This window comes from Capsicum annuum, unplaced genomic scaffold (genome assembly GCF_002878395.1).
Source record: "Capsicum annuum cultivar UCD-10X-F1 unplaced genomic scaffold, UCD10Xv1.1 ctg999, whole genome shotgun sequence".
Taxonomy (NCBI): domain Eukaryota; kingdom Viridiplantae; phylum Streptophyta; class Magnoliopsida; order Solanales; family Solanaceae; genus Capsicum; species Capsicum annuum.
The window spans coordinates 1,358,618-1,384,230 of NW_025896087.1; the positions used below are offsets into that span (position 1 = coordinate 1,358,618).

General features: G+C 34.5%; 1 protein-coding gene and 1 long non-coding RNA gene across 3 annotated transcripts; both read left to right on the forward strand.

The window, feature by feature from the left end:
- Positions 1-6,064: 6,064 nt before the first annotated feature.
- On the forward strand, positions 6,065-10,863 carry LOC124885133. 2 transcript variants are annotated; one of them, XR_007051909.1, is made up of 3 exons: positions 6,065-6,690; positions 9,025-9,125; positions 10,422-10,863. It is a non-coding gene; the product is annotated as an uncharacterized LOC124885133 (long non-coding RNA). The 2 variants fall into 2 exon arrangements; XR_001674605.2 differs by having other exon boundaries at positions 6,097-6,690; positions 9,033-9,125.
- An 11,881-nt stretch (positions 10,864-22,744) lies between these two features.
- LOC124895858 lies at positions 22,745-23,787 on the forward strand. Its single transcript, XM_047406261.1, has 3 exons — positions 22,745-22,894; positions 23,062-23,439; positions 23,521-23,787. The coding sequence occupies exons 1-3, from the start codon at positions 22,745-22,747 to the stop codon at positions 23,785-23,787; spliced, it is 795 nt and encodes a 264-aa protein (XP_047262217.1).
- Positions 23,788-25,613: the final 1,826 nt, after the last annotated feature.

The window sequence follows — 25,613 nt, forward strand, 5'->3', positions numbered from 1 at the left end:
TAACAAATATTTTATTAATTTGGTTATTCGTTTAGTGTGTTTGCAAATCAAAAATCAATTAACCAAACCGATAATGTCCAAAGCTGAACCGAATTGGCCGATTCACACCCCTAGCTTTATTAACAAGAGTCATCTAAATTCAACTTAAATTCCTTTTTTTTTTATCTAATCCTCAAAATCTTGATCATAGATGGCCTATGTAAGCAAATCATTATTACAAATTCTGTTAGTTTCATTTTCATTGGTATTGTGGCATTAGCCCTGATGCTTTGTTGGGCCTTAATAATGTTATGTCTTTTGGGCTGAATCTACAGATCAAAATCCAATCTATACATTGGACCAATTCAAGACATATTGTTGATTGACTAATTGAAGGAAAACAAACACTTACTTCTACACGGGTAAACTACATAAATAGCCTCTATAGTAGGTGACTTTGCTTTTTGTCCCTCATAAAAAAATCCTATAAAATTAATTTTTCCTTTTTTTTTTTGTGTGTAGGACTTTTACCTATTTTCCCATTTATACCTCAAATAACTTTAAACAACCACATACGCTTATTTATCTTTCAGTTTCTAATTTTTTATTTATTTTTTACTTTGATTTTATTTTTTCTTTCCTCTTTTTTTCTTCTTAAAAAAAATACAACCTTTACTATTTTTCCCTCTTCTCAACTTCTATTTATTTTTTTATTTTTTATTTTTGTTTGATTTTTATTTTTTCTTTTCTCTTTTGTCTTTCTCTACCTTAATTTTTGTTTTGTTTTTTTTTCTTTTTTCTCAACCTATTTTCTTTTAGTTTTTTTCTTTTCTCCTCTAAACTTCTATCTTTTTCTTTTATATTTTTTTTCTTTGATTCTTCTTTTACAAATATTTTTTCTTCAACTTTTATTATTTTTATTTTGTTTTCTTTAATTCCTTCCAAAAACAAGTTATGCCCCGTGAAAAAAAATTAACATTATACCATATTTTATTTTAATTTATGAGATATTTTATAAATCTTGTGTTAGAGGTATGACTTAACCCAAGGACTTTCAAACAACAAGTTACGTTTCATGGGCAAGAGTTGACACCACCAAATTGTGATTTGATTTATGATATGTTCAATAATTATTGTCTTATAGGCAAGACTTAGCCCTAGGACTTTCAAACAATAATTTTTCTCCTATGGAAAAGAGTTGATACTACCACATTGTGTTTTGATTTATGAGATGCTTTATAATTTTTGCCTTAGAGGAAAGATTTTGCCACAGGACCATCAAACAACAAGTTATGCCCCATGGACAAAAGTTGACACTACCATATTGTGTATTGATTATGATATGTTCTACAACTCTTGTTTTAGAGGCAGGACTTAGACCAAGGGCTTTGAAATAAAAAGTTACGCTGCCATAAGCAAGAACTGGCACCACCACATTGTGTTTTGATTTCTGAGATGCGCTATAACTCTTGCCTAGAGGAAAGACTTACGCTAACGATCTTCAAACAATAATTTATGCTGTGGGCAATAGTTGAAGCTACCACATTGTGTCTTAATTTATGAGATACTCTATAACTCTTGACTTAGAGGCAAGACTTAGACCAAAGGCTTTCAAACAAAAAGTTACACCCCATGGTTGATGCTACCACATTGTATTTTGATTTGTGAAATGACTATAACTCTTTCCCCTTAAAAGAAAGACTTAGCCAATAGACTTTCAAACAACAATTTATGCCCCATGGATAAGAATTGATACAACCAGATTGTATTTTGATTTATGAGATGCTCTAAAACATTTACTTTAGAGCCAAGACTTAGCACAAGGGCTTTCAAACAATAAGTTATGCTTATGGGCAAGAGTTGAGGCTATCATATTGTGTCTTGATTTATGAGATACTCTATACTCTTGTATTAGAGGAAAGACTTAGCCCAAAGACTTTTAAATAATAAGTTATGCCCCATGGACAAGAGTTGGTATTACTATATTATATCTTAATTTATGAGATGTTATATAATTCTTATCTTAGAGGAAAGAATTAGCCCGCCAAAAGAACATATTATGCCCCACGGGCAACAATTGTCACTATTACATTGTGTCTTAATTTATGAAGTGTTCTACAGCTCTTGCCTTAGAGGTAAGAATTAACACAGAGAATTTAAAATAAGAAGTTACACTCTATGGGAAAGAGTTGACACTACCACACTGTGTCTTGATTTTATTCTATAACTCTTTTCTTAGAGGCAAAACTCGGTCCAAGAAGTTTTAAACAACAAGTTGCGCCTTATGAGCAAGAGTTGACACTATCACATTGTTTCTTCATTTATGAGATGCTCTATAACTCTTACCTTAAAGGAAAAATTAGTCCAAGGATTTTCAAACAACAAGTTACGCATTGTGGGCAAGAGTTGATACTACCACATTATATCTAAACTTATGTGTAAGACCCCGCCAAATTCTAAGCTTAACTTAGTCCATTAAAGCTTGAAAAGAGGTCCCAGACTTAGAAATTTCAGCTAAGTGTTTATACTTAGAAGTATTTTAGCCTTCGTAAATTAGAGATCCTATTTCATGACCCTTATGACCTTAAAGTACTGATTTATAGATTTATTCATGATTAGGAATGTCAGTAGGTCACTTCAGGTGAGTTTTAAATTTTTTAAGATTCATTTAAACCATGTTCAGGTGACCAAAATAGTGGGTCGATGCGATCTCAAAGCGTCACGTCACCCATCGTGTCGACAGATAATTTTCTCCCAATTTTCAATGCAATTCTAGTGAACCAAAGCAAACTCGATGCGGCGCGTTGGTCATTGCATTGATTTCATTAATGCGGCATGCCGATCTGTGCATTACTGGACACATTTTTTCATTAAAAGCCCATGTATAGAGGAGTAATTGGGTCATTTTCCACCCATATTCAGCCCCAAAAACACGAGATTAAGTCATTTTTAGGGCTAAAACACTTATTATTCTCAAAATTACTCAAGAAACAAAACCCTAGGGCTTCCAATTCAAGCTTCAAGAAATTCTCCACAACTTTTAGAGAATTAACAACCAAGGATGTTAGAGTTCATCCAAGGGTTTTCTTCCACCCTTGGAGTTCAAGAACCTCTTTTAAAACTTCAAGTTTATTGAATTCATGAATTCCATGTTGGGCTTGAATGTATTCATGATTATGATATAAATTGGATTTATAATTCATGATTTATTACAAGATTCATGTAAATTTAGTGGACATATGTGTAGTATTATGTGAATCATGTTAAAGCCCTTGAATTTTTAAGTTGGGATTGGAAATCATGATGCCTACATGTTGATTAGTATTATGTGCATAGATTATGTTCTCCAAGTGTTTGATAAATTGATCGTGTGGATTAAATGGGAAAATCATGAAATGCTAGCATATGTACAAGCTTATATCTTACAAGTGTTTTTTAAAATATCTCTATGAATGAGTTATGAACATTGTAATGCTTTTCAAGATCATGCTATGCTTTACTTTTCATGTTATCGAGTCCTGAGGTATCTAATACCTGACAATCTAGTTGTTTACCTAGAACTGTAGTAGCTTCAGAATAGTCTCAGTAATGTTATGTACAGTAGCATTTAGTCAGTACAAAACTCAGTATATCCAATCAGCAAATAAAACTCAGAACCCTCAATCAGTTACGCTACTCAGTGAACTCATTCCAGTTCAATTAGTTAACACGATCAGTAACAGTACAGTCTAGCCTAGAACAGTTTAGAAATTAGTTTAGTGTCTATTCAGTTGGGAGTAGGATTCATCACCGAGTGAATCCAAGGTTGGGGAATCACCTGCCAGAGAGGGTGTGATACTTAGAAGCACTTCTGGTATTTTAGAACTACGTAGCCAGCGTAGGTTGAGACATCAACCTGCCAGTTAAGGGTTGAGGGGGGTATTTTACCTGCCAGTTAGGGTACCACCATACTTGTTCAGAGCACCTTCTAGATGAGGGTGACTCAGCACTTGTTTTTACTTGTGGCACAATACTGAAACCCTTCCAGATGGGGTTAGAGATTGGACCCCAATCAGTTTAGAGAGGGGCATGTCGATTATATGATTACCTTTCACAGTTTTCGTTTCAGTTTCAGTATAGAACTTAGTTCAGTTTTACAAAATCAGGACTATCAGACACAGTCACCCAGCTCAATATATAACTCAATTCAGTTCTACAGAATTAGGACTATCAAAAACAGTCACTCATCTATCAGTAATATAGTTATCCATAAACTCGGGTATTAGTCGTTCAGTTATCAAAACTCAAAATCCAGTGTTACTATGATCTCAAACATAGAGTATGTAGATATGTGCACATTATTGCATAAATAGTATTTCATCAATTTTCGTTATACATGTACTCTCATTCAGTTGTATTCATGCTATTCAGTTAGTTATTGTTCATGCATATGAACCTTTGTATATCAGCCCTCAATTATCATACCAGTACATTCAAAGTACTAATGCATACCTTTTCTTTTGTGCTATGATGTTTTATATTATAGGTTCAGGCACATGGGATCCTGACCGAACTTAGCAGCCCATACTATTAGCAACAGACCTAGTGGTGAGTCCTTATAATTCAAGGATAAAGTTATCATATCATTTCATTATTTCAGTATTCAATTAATTTCAGTAGTCTAAATTAGCTGGGGACTTGTTCCATCAACTCCATATTCAGATAGATAGAGGCTTTCAAACTAGACTTTCAAACAGTATTCAGTTGTACAAATTATTATTACAGTTGGTATCCTTTATCAATATATTAGGTTTTGAACCTTATGGTATTTCAGCCTATTTTTCCATATTTATTACAGTATTATTACTCAGTGCTCACAACAGATTTCAATCATAGGTTAGCTTGTGGTCCTTTGGGGTCGTAAGCATCGTGTGGCATTTGGGGTGCAGACTCGGGGGTTTACATTATGAGATGTTCTATAACTCTTGTCTTAGAGGCAAGACTTAACCTAAGAGCTTTCACGCCCTTAAGTTTACTTCAATATCAAAGAAAGAAGATACTCTTTGTGAATTATTCAACTTTCTTTTCATTAGCAAAGAATAATAAGAGTCGAGCAAAAAGATAAAAGAGAAGAAAAGAAAGAGGAAAAAAATAAAGATCGAGACAAAAAAAAGAGAAGAGAAAAATATGGGTTGGAAAAAATAAAATAAAGTTTGAGAAAAATAAAAAAAATAGAATGAGAAAAGAAAAAAATAAAGGTTGATACATGTAAATTTTTTTTTAAAAAGAAAATGAAAAATAAATAATGTTTGAGAAAAATAAGATAAGAAAAAAAGAAAATAAAGGATGAGAAAAATAAATTAAAAAAAAAGAAGAATAAAAAAAGTGAAAAGAAAAAAAGGAAGAAAAGAAATAGAATTTGCGAGACAAATGAACATGAAAAGTATAAAAACATTTGAAGTTAGAGGGGAAAAAGGTACTTGTCCTATTCATAAAAAGAAAGAAAGGCTAATTTCTAAAAAAAAATTATGAAGGATAAAAAAATATAGTCACCCACTGTTGGGGTCATCTCATGTAATTTGCTGCTTCTAGATGGTCAATAGAGAAAGTAATACTATGAAGAATAGGTTAAAAGAATCTCCAGTAAAATAAGACGTAAGATCGTAAGATTCTCTAATCAGTAAGAAACTTTAGTATTCTAACAATAAAAAAAAATGTTAATAGGTTTGGGTTTAGGAATCTTAAAATTAATCTTTAGTTCTGTTGGTATTGGAATTTCAAGGGCCATCTGTTATCCTCATTAAGTGTTATGTATTAAGAATTGAAAATGAAATTTGATAACAAAACAATGATAGAAACAGGAGTTCTTTTATTAATCAATATATAGAAATACTATTACAACATTGATCACTAAATAACTCCATTGGTGAACTTGAACCTGATAAAAAGAGAAGAGATGATTTAGGTGAGGAGAAGAAGAGGATCAAAGAAGAAGGGAGAAGTAGTTAGGGAATTGTAACTGAATTTACCAGAATTTGCATACATTTCACGCTCTTAATTGGTGTCTTTATAGACTCCTCAACTATTGGACTCAGATCTACGAATTAGGCCTGATTCTACAATTGGGCCATTTTTATTGTCCAACCTGTTGACTGGCCTATTTCATTAAGAGATCACCTACCATACAGGTGACATTATCTACAGTTGTACAACATATTCATCTTATCCCTTTTACTTTTCTAATTTCCATAAACTGATACACTTTCCCCAATTAATCAGTGAACATTATAATCTCTTTCCCTACGATGAATGACCTTGTCCTCAATGTTATTGTGCAGCAAAAAATTTGGGAAATCGATGCTTGATATATCCCCAGTCATTCCAAGTAGCGTTGTCCACGCCAAGGTTTGCCCATTCAATTAAAACTTTCTTACCAACACCATCTTTAACCTTAACTATTTTTCTACTTAAGATAGTAATGGGTTGAATCAAAACGTGTTCGGAGTCATCACATGCCGGAGGTTGAGATTGAGGAGATATAACTGGACCAACTGATCACTTTAACTAGGAAATATGAAAAACCGAATGTAGCTGTGAACCTGGCGGTAGTTCACGGCGATAAGCTACTTCGCCGACCCTCTATAACACCTTTTGAGGCCAAAAGTAATGCGCGCACAAATTGATATTCTTGTGCACATCAATTGGAGATTGACAATAAGGCTGTAATTTTAGGTAAGCTAGATCTCCCACTTCTAAAGATCTTTTAGTTCTGAAATGGTTTGCATAGAACTTCATACGTGCTTGTGCTTGTGTCAAGTTATATCAAAATTTTTGAATCACCTATTGTCATTGAGCTACACTTACTTTGGCAGGGTCGTGGTTATAAAGGGGCAAAGACCCTACGGGTAATTGAGTGGGGGGAGGAAGGGGGGAGGGGGTAGTCGTATAAGGCTTGAAAATGAGTGGTTTTAAGAGAAGTATGGTAATTAGTGTTGTACCTTAGTTCTGCCAAATGAAGCCACTTCACCCAGGATTTAGGATATCCAAAGACCATAGCATGTAAGTAAGCCTCCATACAATGATTCAGTTGTTCAATTTGGCCATCCATTTGAGGATGATAGGTTATAATCATAGTAAGTTTAGTCCCCAGTGTCTTTAGTCCCCAGTGTCTTAAAAAGGTGCTGCCAAAAATGACCAGTGAAACAAGTGTCCCGATCCAAGACAATGGTCTTCCTAAGACCATGTAATCTGTGTATCTCCCGCATGAATAAGTCAGCCATATCTTGGGCAGTAAAAGGATGTTTGATTGCTAAAAAATGTCCATACTTAGTAAATCAATTGATGACCACCAAAACTATATTTTTACTGTGGGAACAAGGTAGTCCTTCCATAAAATCTAGATAAATGTCTTGCCAAGCCTGTTGAGGAATAGGCAGGGGTTGTAACAACCCATAGTGGCGGGTCTGTTATTCTTCACCAGTTGGCAAACATCACATTCACTAACCCACTTACACACTTCCAATTTTAAATTAGGATAATAAAATATAGAAGTGACTTTTCTGTAAGTAGCTTGTTGACCTGAGTGACCTCCTAAGGAAGACTGATGCAAGGCCTCCAAAATCTTCTATCTCAAAGTAATATTTCTCCTAATGTAGATTTTATTCTTGAACCTGATGATACGTTGGGATAAGGAATAGTCAGGAATACTGGTAGGAGAGATAATTAATGTGATAAATAACTGAGATGCAATAGGATCAGCTGAATAATTGTCTTCTACTTCCTATAACCAAGTAGTCTGAGTGGTAGACAAGGCCATGAGAGTAGAATCTTCCCCTTCCCTCTTAGAAAGAGTATCAACCACCTTATTCTCGACCCCTTTCTTGTATTATACCTCATAATCCAAACCTAAAAGCTTAGTAAGACCTTTTTGTTGTAAAGCAGTGGTAACCTTTTGCTCCAATAGGTATTTTAGGCTTTGATAATCTGTTATCACTATAAAATGTCCTCCTTAAAGGTAATGCCTCCATTTGTCTACAGCAGATAAAACAGACATATATTTTTCTTATATGTGGATAGACCCCTGTGTTTGAGAGCTAAATCTTTGCTGAAATAAGCAATAGGTCTGCCTTTCTGCATTAAGACAACCCTCATGCCAGTAGAACAAGCATCAGTTTCTACAATAAAGGGCTTTGTAAAATCAACCATGGCAAGTACTGGTACAGTGGATATAGTATGTTTCATCTGTTGAAATGTTAATTCTGCCTCCTTAGTCCTCTTAAATAAATTCTTCTTGAGAAAATTAGTTAATGGCTTGCTAATTATGCCATAGGACTAGACAAACCTCCTATAATAACTTGTGAGTCCTAGGAAACCCCTTAGTTCCTTAATAGACTTAGGAACAGGCCAAGTGACCATGGCCTCAATCTTTGTGGGGTTTGTGGCTACACCTTGACCTGAGATTATATGACCCAAGTATTCCACCTTGTTTTGTCCAAAATAACATTTAGACATTTTTGCATACAACTGTTCTTTTTGCAATATTTCTATCACTTTCCTTAAATGTAAAGCATGCATTTGTACAGATGAACTATACACTAATATATCATCAAATAAAACCAACACAAATTTCCTTAAATAGGGTTGAAAAACATAGTTCATAATCCCTTGAAAAGTGGCAGGGGCATTAGTCAAGCTAAAGGGCATTACTTTGAACTTATAATGTCCTAAATGCAGTTTTATAGACATCAGTTTCCGTCATCCTTATTTGGTGGTACCCTGCTCTAAGATCGATCTTAAAGTAAATACAAGAGCCACTCAGTTCATCCATTAAATCATCCACTAATGGTATAAGGAATTTATCCTTGATTGTCATCTTACTAAGTTTCCTATAATCAATGCAAAACCTCCAAGTACCATTTTTTTAACCAATAAAACTAGGGATGAGAAAGGGGAATGGCTGGGTTGTATGATACCATTATGTAACATTTCGTTAACCTGTTTCTCTATTTTATGTTTTTGAAAATAATTATACCTGTAGGGTCTAATACTGACTGGATTTACATCAAGTTTGATAGGGATGGAGTGGTCATGACCTCTATTTGGTGGCAAGGATTTTGGTTTAGAGAAAAACTCTAGAAAGTCTTGTAAGACTCTATTGATCTCATCAGGTATGACTGTCTTAGACTCAACTGCAATAGCTTCCAGTGTGAACATGTGAGCCCATAAAAGTTAACCCTTCTTCAGCAACTTGTTGACCCCAGATGTTGACAAGGACTGTAACTTTCTTTCTTCAGAATATCCATTTAATTCTACCCTTTTCCCTTCATACTAACCTGCAATTTACAAGCAATGAAATCAAATAAGATTGGATTATATTACCTCATCCTGTCTACCCCCAATACCTTATCGCATCCACCAATCTCCAGTAATCTAACTTTAAATTCAAAATCTACTCCATGTATCTTTCATTTGAAGTAAGGGGAAGAATGGTAACTCATCAAATGACTCTTATTTGATACAGTCGTCCTCATAGGAAAGTTTTTTTGTACTACACACCCAAGTTGCTTAGCATTGCTACCATCAATAAAACTGTGGGTACTACCACTGTCTACCAAAATTATAAGACCCTGCTTCCTATACCACCCCTTCAACTTGATAGTGGTTGAAGCAATAGTACCTGATAGTGCATGTAAACTGATAGATTCATCCAGAATCACTTCTTGAATATCTGAAGGTCTCTCATAACTTTTTCTACTGAATCTTCAAGTTTCTCTTCTTGTCCAGTGATTCCACTTAGAGTATTTAATTGCTTATCTTTACACTGATGCCCTATGAAATACTTCTTCCCACACCTATAATACTCCCTTCTTGCTTTTCTAGCCTCGAACAACTTGGACCCTGATAATGTTGAGTTATAATTGCCCTCTATTGGCATATAACTAGAAGATTTTGACCTGTAACACCAGTGCCTGTATTATAGTGGCTTGACTGTTTCCTGATAGTTATTCTACTCCTCTTATTCATGGCATCTAAACACTCTTCCTTGTGTCTAGACTTCTTTATAACTTGACTAAAAATGTATGGGTTTAATATTTTCACAATATGTCTAATTTCTTCTTTCAATCCTTTAATGAAAAATCACAACAAAAAATCTATAGAGATGGTGGGATATTTGATAAAAACCCAAGCCTTCAAATCTTCAAGTTTTTCTAAATACTCCGTCAATGTCCCTTTTTGTTCTACTCGCTTAGTTTTCCCCAGTAGGTTAAGATTGCTATTATAAGAATCATTAAAGCTTTTACAGATTTTCTCTACATAATTCTTCCACCTGACTATACCCTTACTCAACTGGTAAGATAAAAACCAAGACTCGGCCCTCCCATTCAAATGCAGCACGACAGTTTCTAATTTTTTTTAGCATCAACTATGTGGTGATATCTGAAATACCTTTCACATTTTTGCAGCCACGACTGAGGTTCACCCTCCTCAGAGTAAGGACATTCTACCTTGGACCTCGTGAAGTGGTTGTACGACCTTCCATTAGAATTATCCTGGGAATCCATCATTCGAACTCTACTACCCAAAGTTTTTGAAGGATGCCTCTCTACTGTTCCACTACCCAGAATGCCATCCTTGTTCGCGAAGAATTTCTCCATCATCATATTCAATTTGCAATGCAATTCGTCCATTTTTGAGATATTTGACTCCAATTTTTTATTAGTTTCTGTCATGTAGTTTTGAAATTGATTCTCCAATTTTTTGACACTTTCCTCCATAGATTTTGCATGAGTTTCGGTTATAGTTATGGTGCCAAGAAAAGGCTCTGATACCACTTTATTATGTATTAAGAATTGAAAATAAAATTTGATAACAAAACAATAATAGAAACAGGAGTTCTTTTATTAATCGTGTAGAAATACTATTACAACATTGATCACTAACTAACTCCATTGGTGAACTTGAACATAAGAAAGAAAGAAGAAAAATGATTTAGGTAAGGAGAAGAAGAGGATCGAAGAAGGGAAAAGTAGTTAGGGAATTGTAACTGAATTTACCAGAATTTGCATACGTTTCACGCTCTTAATAGGTGACTTTATAGACTCCTCAACTATTGGACTCATATCTACGAATTGGGCCTGATTCTACAATTGGGCCATTTTTATTCTCTGACCCGTTAACTGGCCTATTCCCTTAAGAGCTCACCCACCACACATGTGACTTTATTTATAGTTGTACAACACATCTTATCCCTTTCACTTTCCTTATTTTTATAAACTGATACACTTTCCCCAATTGTTCAATGATCATTACATTAAGACTTTTTAATCTATCCCTTTTACCAACACCATGAATAGAAACAAACTTTAATAGTTAAAGAAAATCATTTTAGTTTTCTCATTGTAAGTGACTAATCTAATTACTTGATTTGAGGATCAAAATTACGGCTGGTGATGTATTAGCTCCTACACAGATTTAACCTCATTTTTAATTCTATCATATATTAAAGTATATTAGAAATAAGAATATACCATATTCAGAGCAAAACTTATGTGAGAAATGAAGCTTTAAGAAGAAAGAAGAGAGAGGAAAATATCTAATGCTTGTAACTGATCTCTTCAATTATGAATCTGTGTTCCACATAATGCGGGTTACATAATATATATACATGACCTGAAATAAAGTAATAAAACCAGATAATAAATAAGATATTGAGCCTTATACACCATATGGGCATCATACAAAAATATATACACAAATACAATGGACTAGCCCACTCCACCAATAGCTATGATATTATCATGTAGCTTAACACCCCCTCAAGTTGGAGGGTGAGATAACTCCCAACTTACAAAGATGAAAGTGATGAGCAGCACCAAGTAAGGCCTTCGTGAAAATGTCAACCATTTGAGAAGCACTCGGAGTGTGATGCAAAGTGATCAAGACAACACCTAGTTTAGCCCGGACAAAGTGGCAATCCAACTCGATGTGCTTCGTTCACTCATGGAATATAGTATTCTTGGCGATATGAATAGCAGACTTGCTGTCACAAAACACTAGAACTGGTAGAGAAGAGTGCAGACCAAAGTCAGAAAGGAGATGGAAAAGCCAAGTGAGTTCACCCATAGCCTTATTCAACGAGCGATACTCAGATTCAGCAGATGAAAGGGACACCACTGGATTTTTTTGGACTTCCAGATAATCAAACTGCCTCTAATTAAAATGCAAAACCCAGTGACAAAACGATGACTATTCGGGCAAGAAACCCAATCACTGTCACAAAAAACTTGTAAAGAGAAGTCAGTAGAATTATTAAAAAATAAACCAAACCCAGGGGAACCCTTCAGGTAACATAAAAGATGTAAGGCAGCCTGCATGTGAGGCACACAAGGGCACTACAAATACTGACTCAAATATTGGAGAACAAAAAAGAGGTCCGACCGAGTATGAGTTAAAAAATTCAACTTGCCATCCAGGCTACGGTAAACCTTAGGCTGCTCCAAAGGATCACCCATGTCAACAGACAACTTACAATTTAGTTCCAAAGGGTAAACCACAGGAGATGAAACATCACAATGATAATCAATAAGCAGATCATGAACAAATTCACTTTGATGCAAGAGAACACCAGTGTCACAATATAATACTTCAATACCAAGGAAATAATGCAACAAACCTAATTTTTTTTTTTTATCTTAAATTATTCATGGAGGAACAACTTGAGATCAGTAATTTCTTTGAGATCAGTGCCAGTCAAAATAATATCATCAACATAGACAGCTAAGATGACAAGAGAATCCCCCGAACCTTTAGTGAAGAGAGAGTAATCATTAAGAAAATGGGCATAACCCCTCAATTGAAGGGCATGAGTCAACTTGGCGTACCATTAACGAGAGGCTTGCCGAAGCCCATATAATGATTTATTGATTTTGCAAATCATAGAAAAAGAAGAATCAAAAACAGTAAGTCCAGGAGGCCGTTTCATGTAAACTTCTTCATCCAAATCCCCATGGAGAAAAGCGTTGTTAACATCAAGTTGAAAGAGAGACCAACGATGCTTAATAGCCACAGTCACAAGGGTCTTGATAGTGGAAATTTTGATCATTGGGAAAATATTTCATAAAAATCAACACCTTCAACCTGAGTACCCCCTGGACCACTAATCGAGCCTTATATCTTTCCAAAGAATCATCAGCCCTATACTTGATCTTGTAAACCCACTTACAACCAATAGGTTTCTTTCTATAGGGAAGTGGGGCAACAGACCAAGTATTAGTGGACTCCAAAGCATAAAACTCTTGTCTCATTGTATCTTGCCACTAAGGAAATACAGCTTTCTGAGAGTAACTGTGAGGCTTACAAATAGATAGTTAACCATGTAAAGAAGCCCAAGAAGGAGAATAGGTGGAGTAAGGAAGAAAGAAAGAATGACACATATAATCTTGAAGATTTAACAGGAGGATGGGACACCCTAGAAGACTTTCTAGAAGGGGGAACAAAAGCTGGAATAAGGGGTACTAAAGCAGGGGATACAGTAGACTCATGTGTAGAGACAGAAGCAGTTGGAGGAGAAGCAGGGTCATCAAAGAAAGAAATATGAAATAGATAAGAAAGTAGGGTATGGGAAGAGAGTGAATGTAAAGGAAAGGTGGTTTCATAAAAGGCAACATCCCTAGAAATGAAACAAGTCTTGGAGAGAAAGTTATAAAGCTTGTAACCCCTTTTAGCAAAAAGATATCCAACAAAAACACAAAGAATTAGAAGGGGATAATTTATTTCTATAAAGAATAGGGATAGTTGAGTAACACAAGCACCCAAAAGCCTTGAGGTGGGAATAGGAGGGTGATTTATGATGAAGTAATTCAAAAGGGCTCTTGTGATGCAAAGTAGGGGAACGAAACCGATTAAAAAGGTAAGTGGCTGTTAAAAGACAATCCCCCCAAAACCTAATAGGAAGATGGGACTGAAAAAGCAAAGCCCTAGCAGTTTCTAAGAGAAATTTATGCTTTCTCTCAACAACTCCATTTTGTTGAGGAGTGTAGAGACAAGAAGTTTGGTGAATGATGCCTTTGGAGGAAAAGAACTGAGAACCAGACAAAGAAGATCCAAGTTCTAAAGCATTATCACTACGAACTACCTTAACATAAGCATTGAACTGAGTTTCCACCAAAGTGAGAAAAGCCTTAAGAAGATCAAATGCATTAATTTTGGAACCCATTAGATGTGTTCAGGTAGCACGGGAATAGTCATCAACAATGGTGAGGATATAACGAAAACCATCATAAGTAGTGGAGTGATAAGGCCCCCAAGTATCAATATAGATCAACTCAAAAGGGGAAGATAAAGAGAAAGTGTTATCAATAAAAGGTAAATGAGGTTGTCTAGCTAAGGGACAAATAGAGTAGGTGAAAGACTGCTAGTTGAAGAGACTGCCAGTAAGACTAGGTATTGATACCTAATTTTTCCCTCCATGATTAAGTTTAATCCTGAGTGTCTTTGATTTTAAATAAAATTATAATATTTAATTTTCAGATAAAAAAATCAATTATTTATCTAGGTGACTTTGTCATTTCAAGTAGCGATTATATTTTGCATATTCATACATACGAGATTGTATAATTTCATTACTTAAATAATCAATTTACAAAAAATAGATTTTAACCAAGCATTATTTTGAAAATTGATTCAAATAGTTAGAGATTTTATTTAACCACAATTTAGTCTCAAAATAATTTATTTAAGAAAATTTATTTGTTTGGTTTTTTAAGAAGCTCGGGACTAAGTTCGATGTAAAATCATTTCGAATTTCGATTCAATTTAGTCAATTTATTGAATTAACCATAATTGAAATTGATTTGGTCATAATTGCAATGTAATTAACCAATTAATTTATCAATTTGGTTGAAATTTAAATTAATTGACTAAGGATCTAAAATATTGGCTATTCAATAAATAATTTAATCCTACCATTTGGCTATATTTTAAATGGCCCAAGAACCCCTTTTTATTTTATAGAATTACCCCAGCCCATTCCATACAACTCGACCCAAATCCTCATCTTTCCTCTTTATTCCATTACCACAAACGAGTAACATCAACAGCAATACACGATAACAACACAACCACGGAAAAAACCCATTCAAGGACAATATTCTATTAGGAAGCAAATCAATCCCACATCGGAGAAATAGAGGATACATGTCCAATATTTAAGAGTCTCACCCAACTCCACTAGTATGAGGCCTTTTGGGATGTGCCCAAAAATAAATTCATGAGGGCTAGGCCCATAGCGGATATTATCATACTAGTACGGAGTTTGGGTGAAGTTACACGTTGTCCCAGCAAATGGTATCAAAGCCCAGGTTCGGGTATGTCGAAGTAGTGGACCGGGTGTATCAGAGTAGTGGACTGTATTTGGTGAGAAGTTATCAGTGTAACAACAAGACTGGAGATCTGCAGGTGGTGCCTTGTATCAAAAGTCTTCCTGACGAGTGGTAGTCAAGCAGTGTGTCCTATTGGGTGATAATGGTGGTACAAGATGTTTGGCAGATCATATGAAGTGACCTAGTAGTTGAGATCTACTGTTGATGCCTTATGTCGAAAGTCTTCTTGACAAGTAGTGGTCAAGCGGCGTGTCCCACTAGTTGGTTATGGTGATATTAGATAGTTAGTGCGATTAAATTGATTATCGCTGAAGGAGAGGTCATAAGTGGTGTGGTCTTGGTTTGGGGGGAGGATTGTTGGGAAGCAAATCAACCCTACATCGGAGAAATAGAGGAAACATGTACAATATTTAAAGTTTCATGCAACTCTATGCAACTCTATTAGTATGAGGCTTTTTGGGGTGTGCCCAAAAATAAATCTGTGAGGGCTTGGCTCAAAGCGGACAAATCATACTAGTGCGGAGTTACACGCGGACCCAACAAGTAGTATTAGAGCCCAGGTTTGGGTGTGTCGGAGTAGTGGACTGCGGTTGGTGAGAAATTCCTAGTGTGATGACAAGATTGGAGATCTGTTGGTGGTGCCTTGTGTTGAAAGTCTTTCTAGGGAGTGGTGGTCAGGCAGCGTGTCCCATTTGGTGATAACGGCGGTACAAGATATTTGGCAGATCATATGAAGTGACCCAGTAGCTGAGATTTATGGTTGATGCCTTGTGTCGAAAGTCTTCTTGACAAGTAGTGGTCAAGCGGCGTGTCCCACTGGTTGGTAGTGGCGGTAAAAGATGGCTAGCCAGATCAAATGGATTATCACTGAAAGAGAGGTCACGAGTGTTGTGGTCTTGGTTTGAGGGGAGGATTATTGGGAATAAAATCAATCCCACATCGGAGAAATAGAGGATACATGTCCAATATTTAAGAGTCTCACCCAACTCCACTAGTATGAGGCCTTTTGGGAGGTGCCCAAAAACAAATCCGTGAGGACTTGACCCAAAGCGGACAATATCATACTAGTGTGGAGTTTGGATGAAATTACATGTGGTCCCAATGTATTCAACAACAACACACAATAGCGATGTCAACATCAACATCGACGACCACCCAACAAATAATGACAAAATCACCAACCGCTCCGACCCATAAATCAACTCGATACCATCGGCAGACCCAACTTTGGCCAACAATGACTGATACCCGACCCAACACTGAAACTCAACCAACAAAGATCCAAAAATCATAAAAAACTCTATCTTTTCATCTTATCTTTAAATTTTGCAGGCCTAGGAGCCATCTTTTTGACTTTCTTGCTCAAGATTGTGTGTTACAAAATCCAAAATCCAAAATCCAATCCAAATTAGAAGGGCCAGTTCGGAATTCGAATTTTAGAGATATGTCTTCTCTATTTTTAAATAGAAAAATCAGTGTCTTCCACTATAAATAGGGATTGAGGGGAAGAAGGCAAGGGGGTAGAGGATTTCTGGGGAAAAATTTGAAGATTCGGGAGGCGTATGCTTCTAGTCTTACGGAACCAAAAATTCTACAAGAAACAAACTAAGAAAAAACTCCATTCCGACAAAAAATTAAACTCCGAAAGGTCAAAATTTAAACTCGGCTGGAAGTTTGTCGTCAAAGCTCGTCGTCCCAGTGAGCTGCTCCGAAATAGGTCTTTCTTGTTTTCTTTTATTTTTCATGAGTTCCTGTTTTCATTTGGTATTTGTAGTGCTTAAACTTCGTTTCTTTTCTGTTTTTGTTTGGTATTTGTAGTGCTTAAATTTTGTTTCTTGAATTATTTTTGGATCCCATGTTTGTTTATGATGTTGTTTCTACTTCCAGTTGTTGGTAGTGTCTAGGTTCCTTTCCTATCGATTATTGCTTTGTTGTTTGTAGTCAAATCTAACGATTAGCATAAGAGTAGTTTTCTTTCCTTTTTAATGTTGAGCATTTTTCTCTGGGTTTTGGTATTCTCCTTGCTGTTACAAATTAGATTAAAAGGTTAAAGATTTATTTCTGATTGCTTCCTTCGTCCTCCAAAGTTTCTGAAGGCTGTTTGCTTAAGTTGATGTTTGCATCATTTTGATCGAATTCCTCTGTTATGTGTGAGGGTCATTTTCTTTGGCTCATATCTAGAATATTTATTCACACGTAACACTTGGGAAAGTGAATTCATATTTATCAACTTTTCACTCAAACGGTCACACATTCGGAAAGCATGAAGACTATTGATTAGTTAGTGAATGTTTGCAATCAAATTAACCGAAAACACAGTTCTTTGCAAAGATGATGTGAAGCTCGACAAAGGCGGTGAAAGGTTTTGTCATTACAACAATTTGGCATAGTTGAGTATACTTGTTATTTAGTTGTGATTTTTCTTTCTCCATCCCTCTTTTTTTCATATGGACTCTATAACTTAAGTATGTTTTTTTTTTTTTATATCCAACCTCTTGAAATTTTAATTAGTTGCTGGAACAAATCAAACTTGAGCCTTTTAATGCTTTGTTTTTTTTTTTTTTGAATTCTGATTGATGTCTGGACACGTGAGGTTATTTATTTAACTGATTTATCGTAAAGGGTTAAAAGCCAACTTGTTTGACAGCTAGTTGAATCTATAGTATAGTCCGTCCTTTTTGGCCATGTGTGGTAATAAATTGAGATTTTATTTCATTTTTTGCAATGACTATTTGTTGTGTATATCAAGTTAGGACTTATATTCCTTTGTGGGTTTAAAATCAAGTACCTCCCTATTTTGGATCAAATATTGAACCGCCTTCAAATAGTTTAATCTATGACTTCATTTCTACTAGTTTGAATGTATAGTTTTAAGTATTAGGCGAACCATCACTTTGTTGGTCGCTTTCCTTCTTTCGTTAGAAATAATAATAATAATAAATAATAGTAATAATAATGTCTTCCCAACTATCTCTTCATGCTCTTGGGTGTTACTATTTTTATTTGTGTGAAAAAGTGTTAAAAATTCAGAATTTTGGCTTTTCTTTTCTAAAAATGTTTGGATGTATGCATGCATTCTTGCACTTTTTTTTTCCTTTTCCTGGAAAATTCATTGAACCATTGGAAATCATTTCAAGTTAAATTTTATTTCATATATAAATACGTACCTAATCTTTACCTTTTCTATCTTTTGCATGAATCCATCTTGAACATGTCCGATCCGACTCCCCATTCCTTCGCTTTTGATGTCCGTCGAGTCGAGCCTCATTGAAGTCCAAATTTGGACTGATATACACAGGATAGCACACATATACAGGCTGGTATATGCTGATATACAATGTGTATACACTGAAAGTCGTAGCTGCATACCATCATACAGTGTGAAATGAAATATGGAGAGGGAATATGCTGATTTCTACGTTGATATACAGTATATACGTTGAAATATACACAAAAACGCAAGGGTGAAGGACTGTGATATACAGTCAGTATACAGCTGGGTATACACTGCAGAAATGGACCAAAAGTCCATATAGGATGGCCCAAAAGCTGGACAACTTTATTGATGGGCTAACTTAGGGTCCAATTTTAATTCTTATATTATTTTTGTAGCTATTTGTGTTGACTAACTTTTTAATCAATTAACCTAGATAAACCCCTATAGTGTTGTCATTTTATTTTGGATAAGCAACATAAATCCCATCCTTAATGGAACTAATTACATAAGATCCCGGATTGACTTTCTCTCTCCCAGATTTGAAAAAATACTTATACATGTCGTTGTACCTCATACGTATCTGTAATGTATGATGAAACTGCTATGCCTAAAATTATGAAAATAAAATTAGAAACCAATATTCTCTTTCCTAATTAAGAGCTGTAATTAATGCACTAATTTTGTGGAGGCTTAAAAATAGTAACTGTAATTCAAATTCAAAAATATTCAAACATCACCATAATTTTTTTTTTTTTTGAAATTGCGATTTGAAATTCAATTTGAAAAAAAAAAGCCAAAAACATTTGTATTCTTTCGTTTTACAGCAGACTGTCAAAAACAAAAAAAAAAACCTTATACAATAGTTAAATATGTATGTGTCCACCTTATACTTTGTATATTTATGTATAATGTTATCATGAAAATTAATGTAAAACATAAGATTTCTAAATATGTAATGCAACCTTATACATAGTATATCTATGTATAATGTTATCAATAAAACAAATGTAAAACATAAACTTTCTAAATGTATAATGTAATACTATACATATTATAACATACGTCTAAGGTTATAATTGTAAAATATAATGTACCCAATGTATATCAAAATATATCAATATAATGTATTATAAAAAATATTAACGTATAAGAAACGTGTAAAATATTATAAAAATATATTACATACGTGTAAAATATTATAAAAATATATTAACGTACAAGAAACTATTTACTGAAATAAATAAATTAGTATAAAAAATTTACCTTTCTAATGTATAATGCTTTCCTTAAATCATGCGAAAACAAGCCCATAAATCATAATAATTTGACACAGCAATAAACTACTGGAGATTTGTACAGGATATACACAATAAATATTGAAAAATAAATATACACAGTAATTACTTGTGTTCGACATATACACAAGAAATTATGTTCACACGATCTCTTTTTATATATTCAAGTATGAAGAAAGTTGTGTACTGGAGATTTGTACAAGATATACACATAAACTATATGATCGATACCGTGCAATTTCCTGGTTTAGGAGGACGTTGTCTCCTTTCTTTGGTGGGAGGACGTTGTCTCATTTCTTTGGTGTACGTCTGGTAATTCGGGGGGGGGGGGGGGGGGGGGGGGGGGGGGGGGGTGAGAAAGAAGAGGGGGAGATTTGAGAAAAAAATCGAAATAATTTTTTATTTAAATGAAGAAAGTGATAAAGTTAATTAGATCAGTTAATGCTTGATAATTGAAAAAAAAATTAAAACCCCCAAATCATGTTAGCAAGGTTTTAGGCGAAAAATATGGAGTACAATGTTGGAGGAAAATATGGTGGTTTGGGATGTATGAGAAGGAAAAGAGAGAAAAGTTTAAAAGGAAGGAATTTGTGTAATTAATATGAGATATTTGTAATTACTTTTCAAAATAGGGATATTTTGTAATAACTAATAGTTAATTTGTGTATATGTAATTTTTCCTTTTTATCTTAGTTTTCTTTATTTACGTCATAAATTTTTAATTTTTTTTAATTTTTTTCACTTAATTTATATCATCTAAAATGGATTAAATTAATTCCTTCAATTTTCCCCTTAAAACATCTTTTAAAGATTAAGTATTTTGTTTGTTTTGTTCATATAATTAATGGTTTATTTTAGATTAAAGAAATTTTCTCCAAAATCTAAGAAACTAATTTATTTTGAAAATCAACCTTTTTCAAAAGATTAGCAAAGCACTTTTAATCAAATATTCTCTTAATATTTTATCTCTACATAATCGATTTTTTCTATAATAATTAATAATAAGAAAATAATTTCATAATCTTTTCTTTCTCCACAAAAGCAAAATCATTTTTCTCTTAAATTCGAAGAATCACAACTTAGCTCAATTCAAGTGAAATATTTTTCCTTAGAATAAAAAAATGTCTTTTTAAACGTTTAAATAAATAATTTTTATATTTTTCTATGAAATCAAGTCTTTGCGAAAGTTAGTCACATTTAGTTAGTCAAGTTAGTTCTTATGGTAAACCATTTTAAACGGACACTCCTAAGTGCCTTAAAAACCTTCTTAGGGTGTTAATTGAACCCTTATTCAGAATCTCTAGTTTCAAAGGTTTATTTCTGTTTTTGGACTTTTGAAACTCTTTTAAGTTTTCTTGATTTTTCTATACAAATCAAGTGGCGACTTTGTGAATTTTCTTAAAATTAATTCAAATATTTTATAATAGTTTTAAGAAGGTCAAAATCATTTTCTCGCCAAAAGAAATCTGAAAAGGATAAAACAAAAATGGTGACTCCGCTGAAAATTTATCTAGGTTCTAACCAAAAAGAAACTTTCTAACTTGTTGTGGATTATTATTATGTGTTTATTTGTTTAAATTTCATATAAACTGACATTCCATTCATATTTCCTCCACTTTGAAAAACTGACACTCCCACACATTGTACACACAGATTGTATATTGTACTTTCCCAAAATTCTTTCAAATCACCCATTTTAGAGAGTCGGTACATATATGGAGTAAGCGGGAGTTTTACTGTCGTGGGACCACGTGCCTTCTCATATAAGAAATCCAAGTCCGTGTCTCCCCAAATCTTAACAAACTTAAGAGAGAACGTTGCCACCCTTGATTTAGGCCATGCATGTATAAGCCTTAGGTGGTTTGACCCAATGTGTCATCCCACAAATTTAGGAAACACCCTTATGTCAAATGGGTTCACGACCCAAAGACGATCATCATATTATGTGCAGAGATAATGATAAATTAATCCAAGTCAAAATTTAAGAAAATTGAGTTTGGAAATCTAACTCCAAACTCAAGTAATGTCATTAATTAAAGCTTGAATCAATTTATCAGAATCTCAATTGATATTTAATGCTAGGCTTACCTTTGGCTTGAAAGATCCCACACATGCTAGGACATGTAATAATTGTTTATGTACTAAAGTGTTTTATTGTTTTGCTTTGTCTATGTTTGTATATGTGTGTGTTTAAAGAACATATGTTTGGCTTGAAACGATACTAGTCCATTATTCCTATTTCGAAGTACTAGAGCGTTAATAAGCATATAAGACTTAAAATCGGAACCTACCAAAATACCTTTAGAAGTTCATTGATAGAATTCCTTCCAATTTACCCAATCATTTTCAATTTCATTAGGTTATTATCTAATTCACATTGATCACGTTGTCCTCACAATTCGCTTTTCCCGTATTTAATTATAGTCAAAACTATCCAGACATTCTATTAATAAAAAGACTATGTTGTCTTTAAAGCTTTCAAATAAGCCTTTTTGTATGTTTATTTAAATCACTTAGTTCATCTTGTTCAAAGTCTTATTTTTCCCATCAAATTCAAGATCCGTTAAATGATCAAAGTTCTAATCATTCGGATAGTTTCTCAAGTGTCATATTCTTCAAATTCTGAACTTAGTCTATTTCAAATCAACTATATGTCATTTGTTTCGTATATTACTTTGGTCAATCATCACTATCATGAACTAACTTTTTAGTTTTTGAGTGTTTTTCTTTCCTTTTAGAGAGAGACTGATTTGTGTTGATACTCAAAACTTGCTTGTTACACAAAGGCAAAGTAATTGCTGCCAGAATATCAGTATTTTACACGGTCTAAGGTTAGGAAAGCAACTATAGATTCATTAGCTCTTTCTTGGGATAATCGAAGGACTCATTCAACTATGGATCCTAGTCTGATTAACACAAATACTTCTTCTGAGTCAGTTACCACCTTTTCTGTGGCAATGGACATGAGTGTCTCGATAGGAAGGGAAATAACCCCAGAGCTCATTGCCGGTTTGGAGCAACAAACTGCCGAGCTAAGGCTCATGGTGATGCAAAGAAAAACACCTTATTAGACTCCTCCAAATATGACTCTGCCTCCTGATGCTCGACAAAAGGGATCTATGCTTCTAACGTCAGAAGAAGTTGATCAGAAAGGTCATTTTGCTTATGTTTCTCAGAATGCACTTTTGTGTACACATTTGATCGTCCAAAGGTTCAGAACACACCCTTGCCACACTGTGCTCCACCAGTGTACACCTATGCTACCACCCCACCGGTAACACAAACTCAAGGGTTATACCACATAGATGCTAATCATTATGTTAAAATGGAGAATGATCTAAGAATGTACACTGATGATACAGTGAATAGAAAGCTCAAGGACTTAGAAGATGCAATAAGGAGTCTTCGGGGGCTTGGGAATAACCAAAGTGTGAGGTATGAAGATTTGTGTGCATTTCCCGAGATTGAGTTGCCTCCTGGTTATAAGATCCCAAAGTTTGAAAAATTTGATGGGTTCGAAAATTCTTTCTTTCACTTGAAAACTTATTGTGAAAAGTTAATTGGTGTGGGCAAGAATGAAGGAATACGGGTCAAACTATTTAGTCAAAGTTTGAGTGGAAAGGCTCTAAAATGTTATGCCAAGTAAGATGTGACTAATTGGCGCACTTAGGATGACCTGGCAAATGCTTTTGTGGATCACTACAAGTTTCATGTCGACATTATTCCTGATAGAATCTCTATCACAAAGCTAAGACAGAGGTCAAATGAGAATTTTTATGAATATTCCATACACTGGAGAGAAAAAGCGACTAGGGTACATCCCCCAATGGAAGAAACTGAGATGATCAGTTACTTCATCCATGCACTAAATCTCGAATATTTTGACCGCATGATAACAATGGCTGGAAAAACATTTATTGAAATTGTCAAGACTTGAGAAATGATTGAAGATGGCCTCAAGAGAGGAAGGATAATAAATTTGATAGAGCTGCAGTCCACTCACAAAGGCTTCCAGACTGTCTCTTTCGAAAATGGAAAGGAAAAAGAGAAGGAAGTAATGGGAGTAATGACTCAAGAAAATTCTTCCAATTACAAGAAGCCTCCTCGATATCAACCAAATACTTGACATGCTCACTATCGGTCTTCAATGCACAAGAGACATATCATGCTCAAGCTCCACCACAAAACTATTAAAATAATGCTCCTCGTGCCAATCCTAAAAGAAAACCTCCCAGAATGTTCACGCCGCTAGCAGAATCTCTTACTCAGCTTTTTGAAAGGTTGAAAGACGCAAAACTACTTCATCTGGTGAAAGCAAAGCCTGTGAACACCTCTGCTAATTGGTATGGTCCAAACAAACGATGTTCTTACCACTCTGGAGCTGTTAGAAATGATACAGAAAAATTTATCACTCTTAAGCACAAAATTCAAGATTTCATTGACAACAAGGTGATAACTCTTAAAGAAGCTCCAGCTATTGTTAACAACAATCCATTGCCCAATCACAAGAAGTAGTCGTTGACACCATCAAGCAAAAGGCGTACTTTTGGCGTCCTTCTATCCTGCATTTGGAAGTTATTGTTTTCTTTTCTTGTAATCGTACTTACTCATTTCATTTCCTTGTAATTGTATCCAGTTTCTTTATTTCCTTGTAATCACACTTTATGATTTGATTTCCTTGTAATTGCACCCTTTTAGCTGTAATGAAATATGTTTGATTAAATTTCTCTTGTGGAATATGTGGGCGGCCTATATTGGCTTCGGTCACATTATCAAAAGTATCAAATATCCCTTTTATTTGTATGAACTATGTTTGACCAGAATTCCTAAGAAAGGGATACGTAGGCGGCCTATGTCGGCTTCGGTCAACCCCTTGAAAGATTTATCTTTCTGTTTTATATTGAAACTAAATTTCCTACCTAAATGAAAAACGTAGGCGCCACACTGGATCGATCATATTTTTTAAAATTTTTTTAGAGAAATTATGGCAAATTTTTTAGAAAGATATCAAAAATTCATCAAAGGGTCTTTTCCCAAGTTAAATGAAGATGACATTGAAGTATGTAACTGGGGCAGGAATTTTTTAGAAGGTCTCAAAAGATGTCACAAAACTTGACACCTTCTACAAAGTTAAAAATCAGATGTTGCTGAAGCTGAAATTGGAGCATAACTTTTGAAGTTCTCTATACTTAAAGTACTCTATATCAGAAACAATTCAAGTGTTTTGCATTTTGTACTAGGGTAGAATTTTGAGAAGATCTCAAAAATTCCATACTACATAAGTTATAAGAAAGTTTGGGAGTCATGTTATAGACCATGACAGAATTTTTAAGGAGGAACCTCACAAATTTTACAGAAGTGGTATTGCAAGATCAGAAAAGTTTGCAAATCTATGATCAACAAAGTGCATTAGGAGAGCAAGACAATACCAACACAGTCAGTCTCTCAAAAACTAGGAATTTTTCTTTGGATGAAGAAATAGTGCAGTCACAAAGTTGACAACATTAAGCATGGCACAGGGCATTATCAGACCCACTGTGACCTTGCCATAATAATTCAGACAACTTTTTTCCCTCATTTTTCTCTTGATTTATGTTTCTATTACTTTGTTATGATCGATAACACTTTCTTTGATTTTATAGGAAAATGATCAGACATAACAACGAAGATGTGGAGATATTATTCGAACTACTATCTATAAATCATCATGAGTCAAACAACTTCTTCTTTATCTTTAAACTTTACCCATTTGCTACACTCATA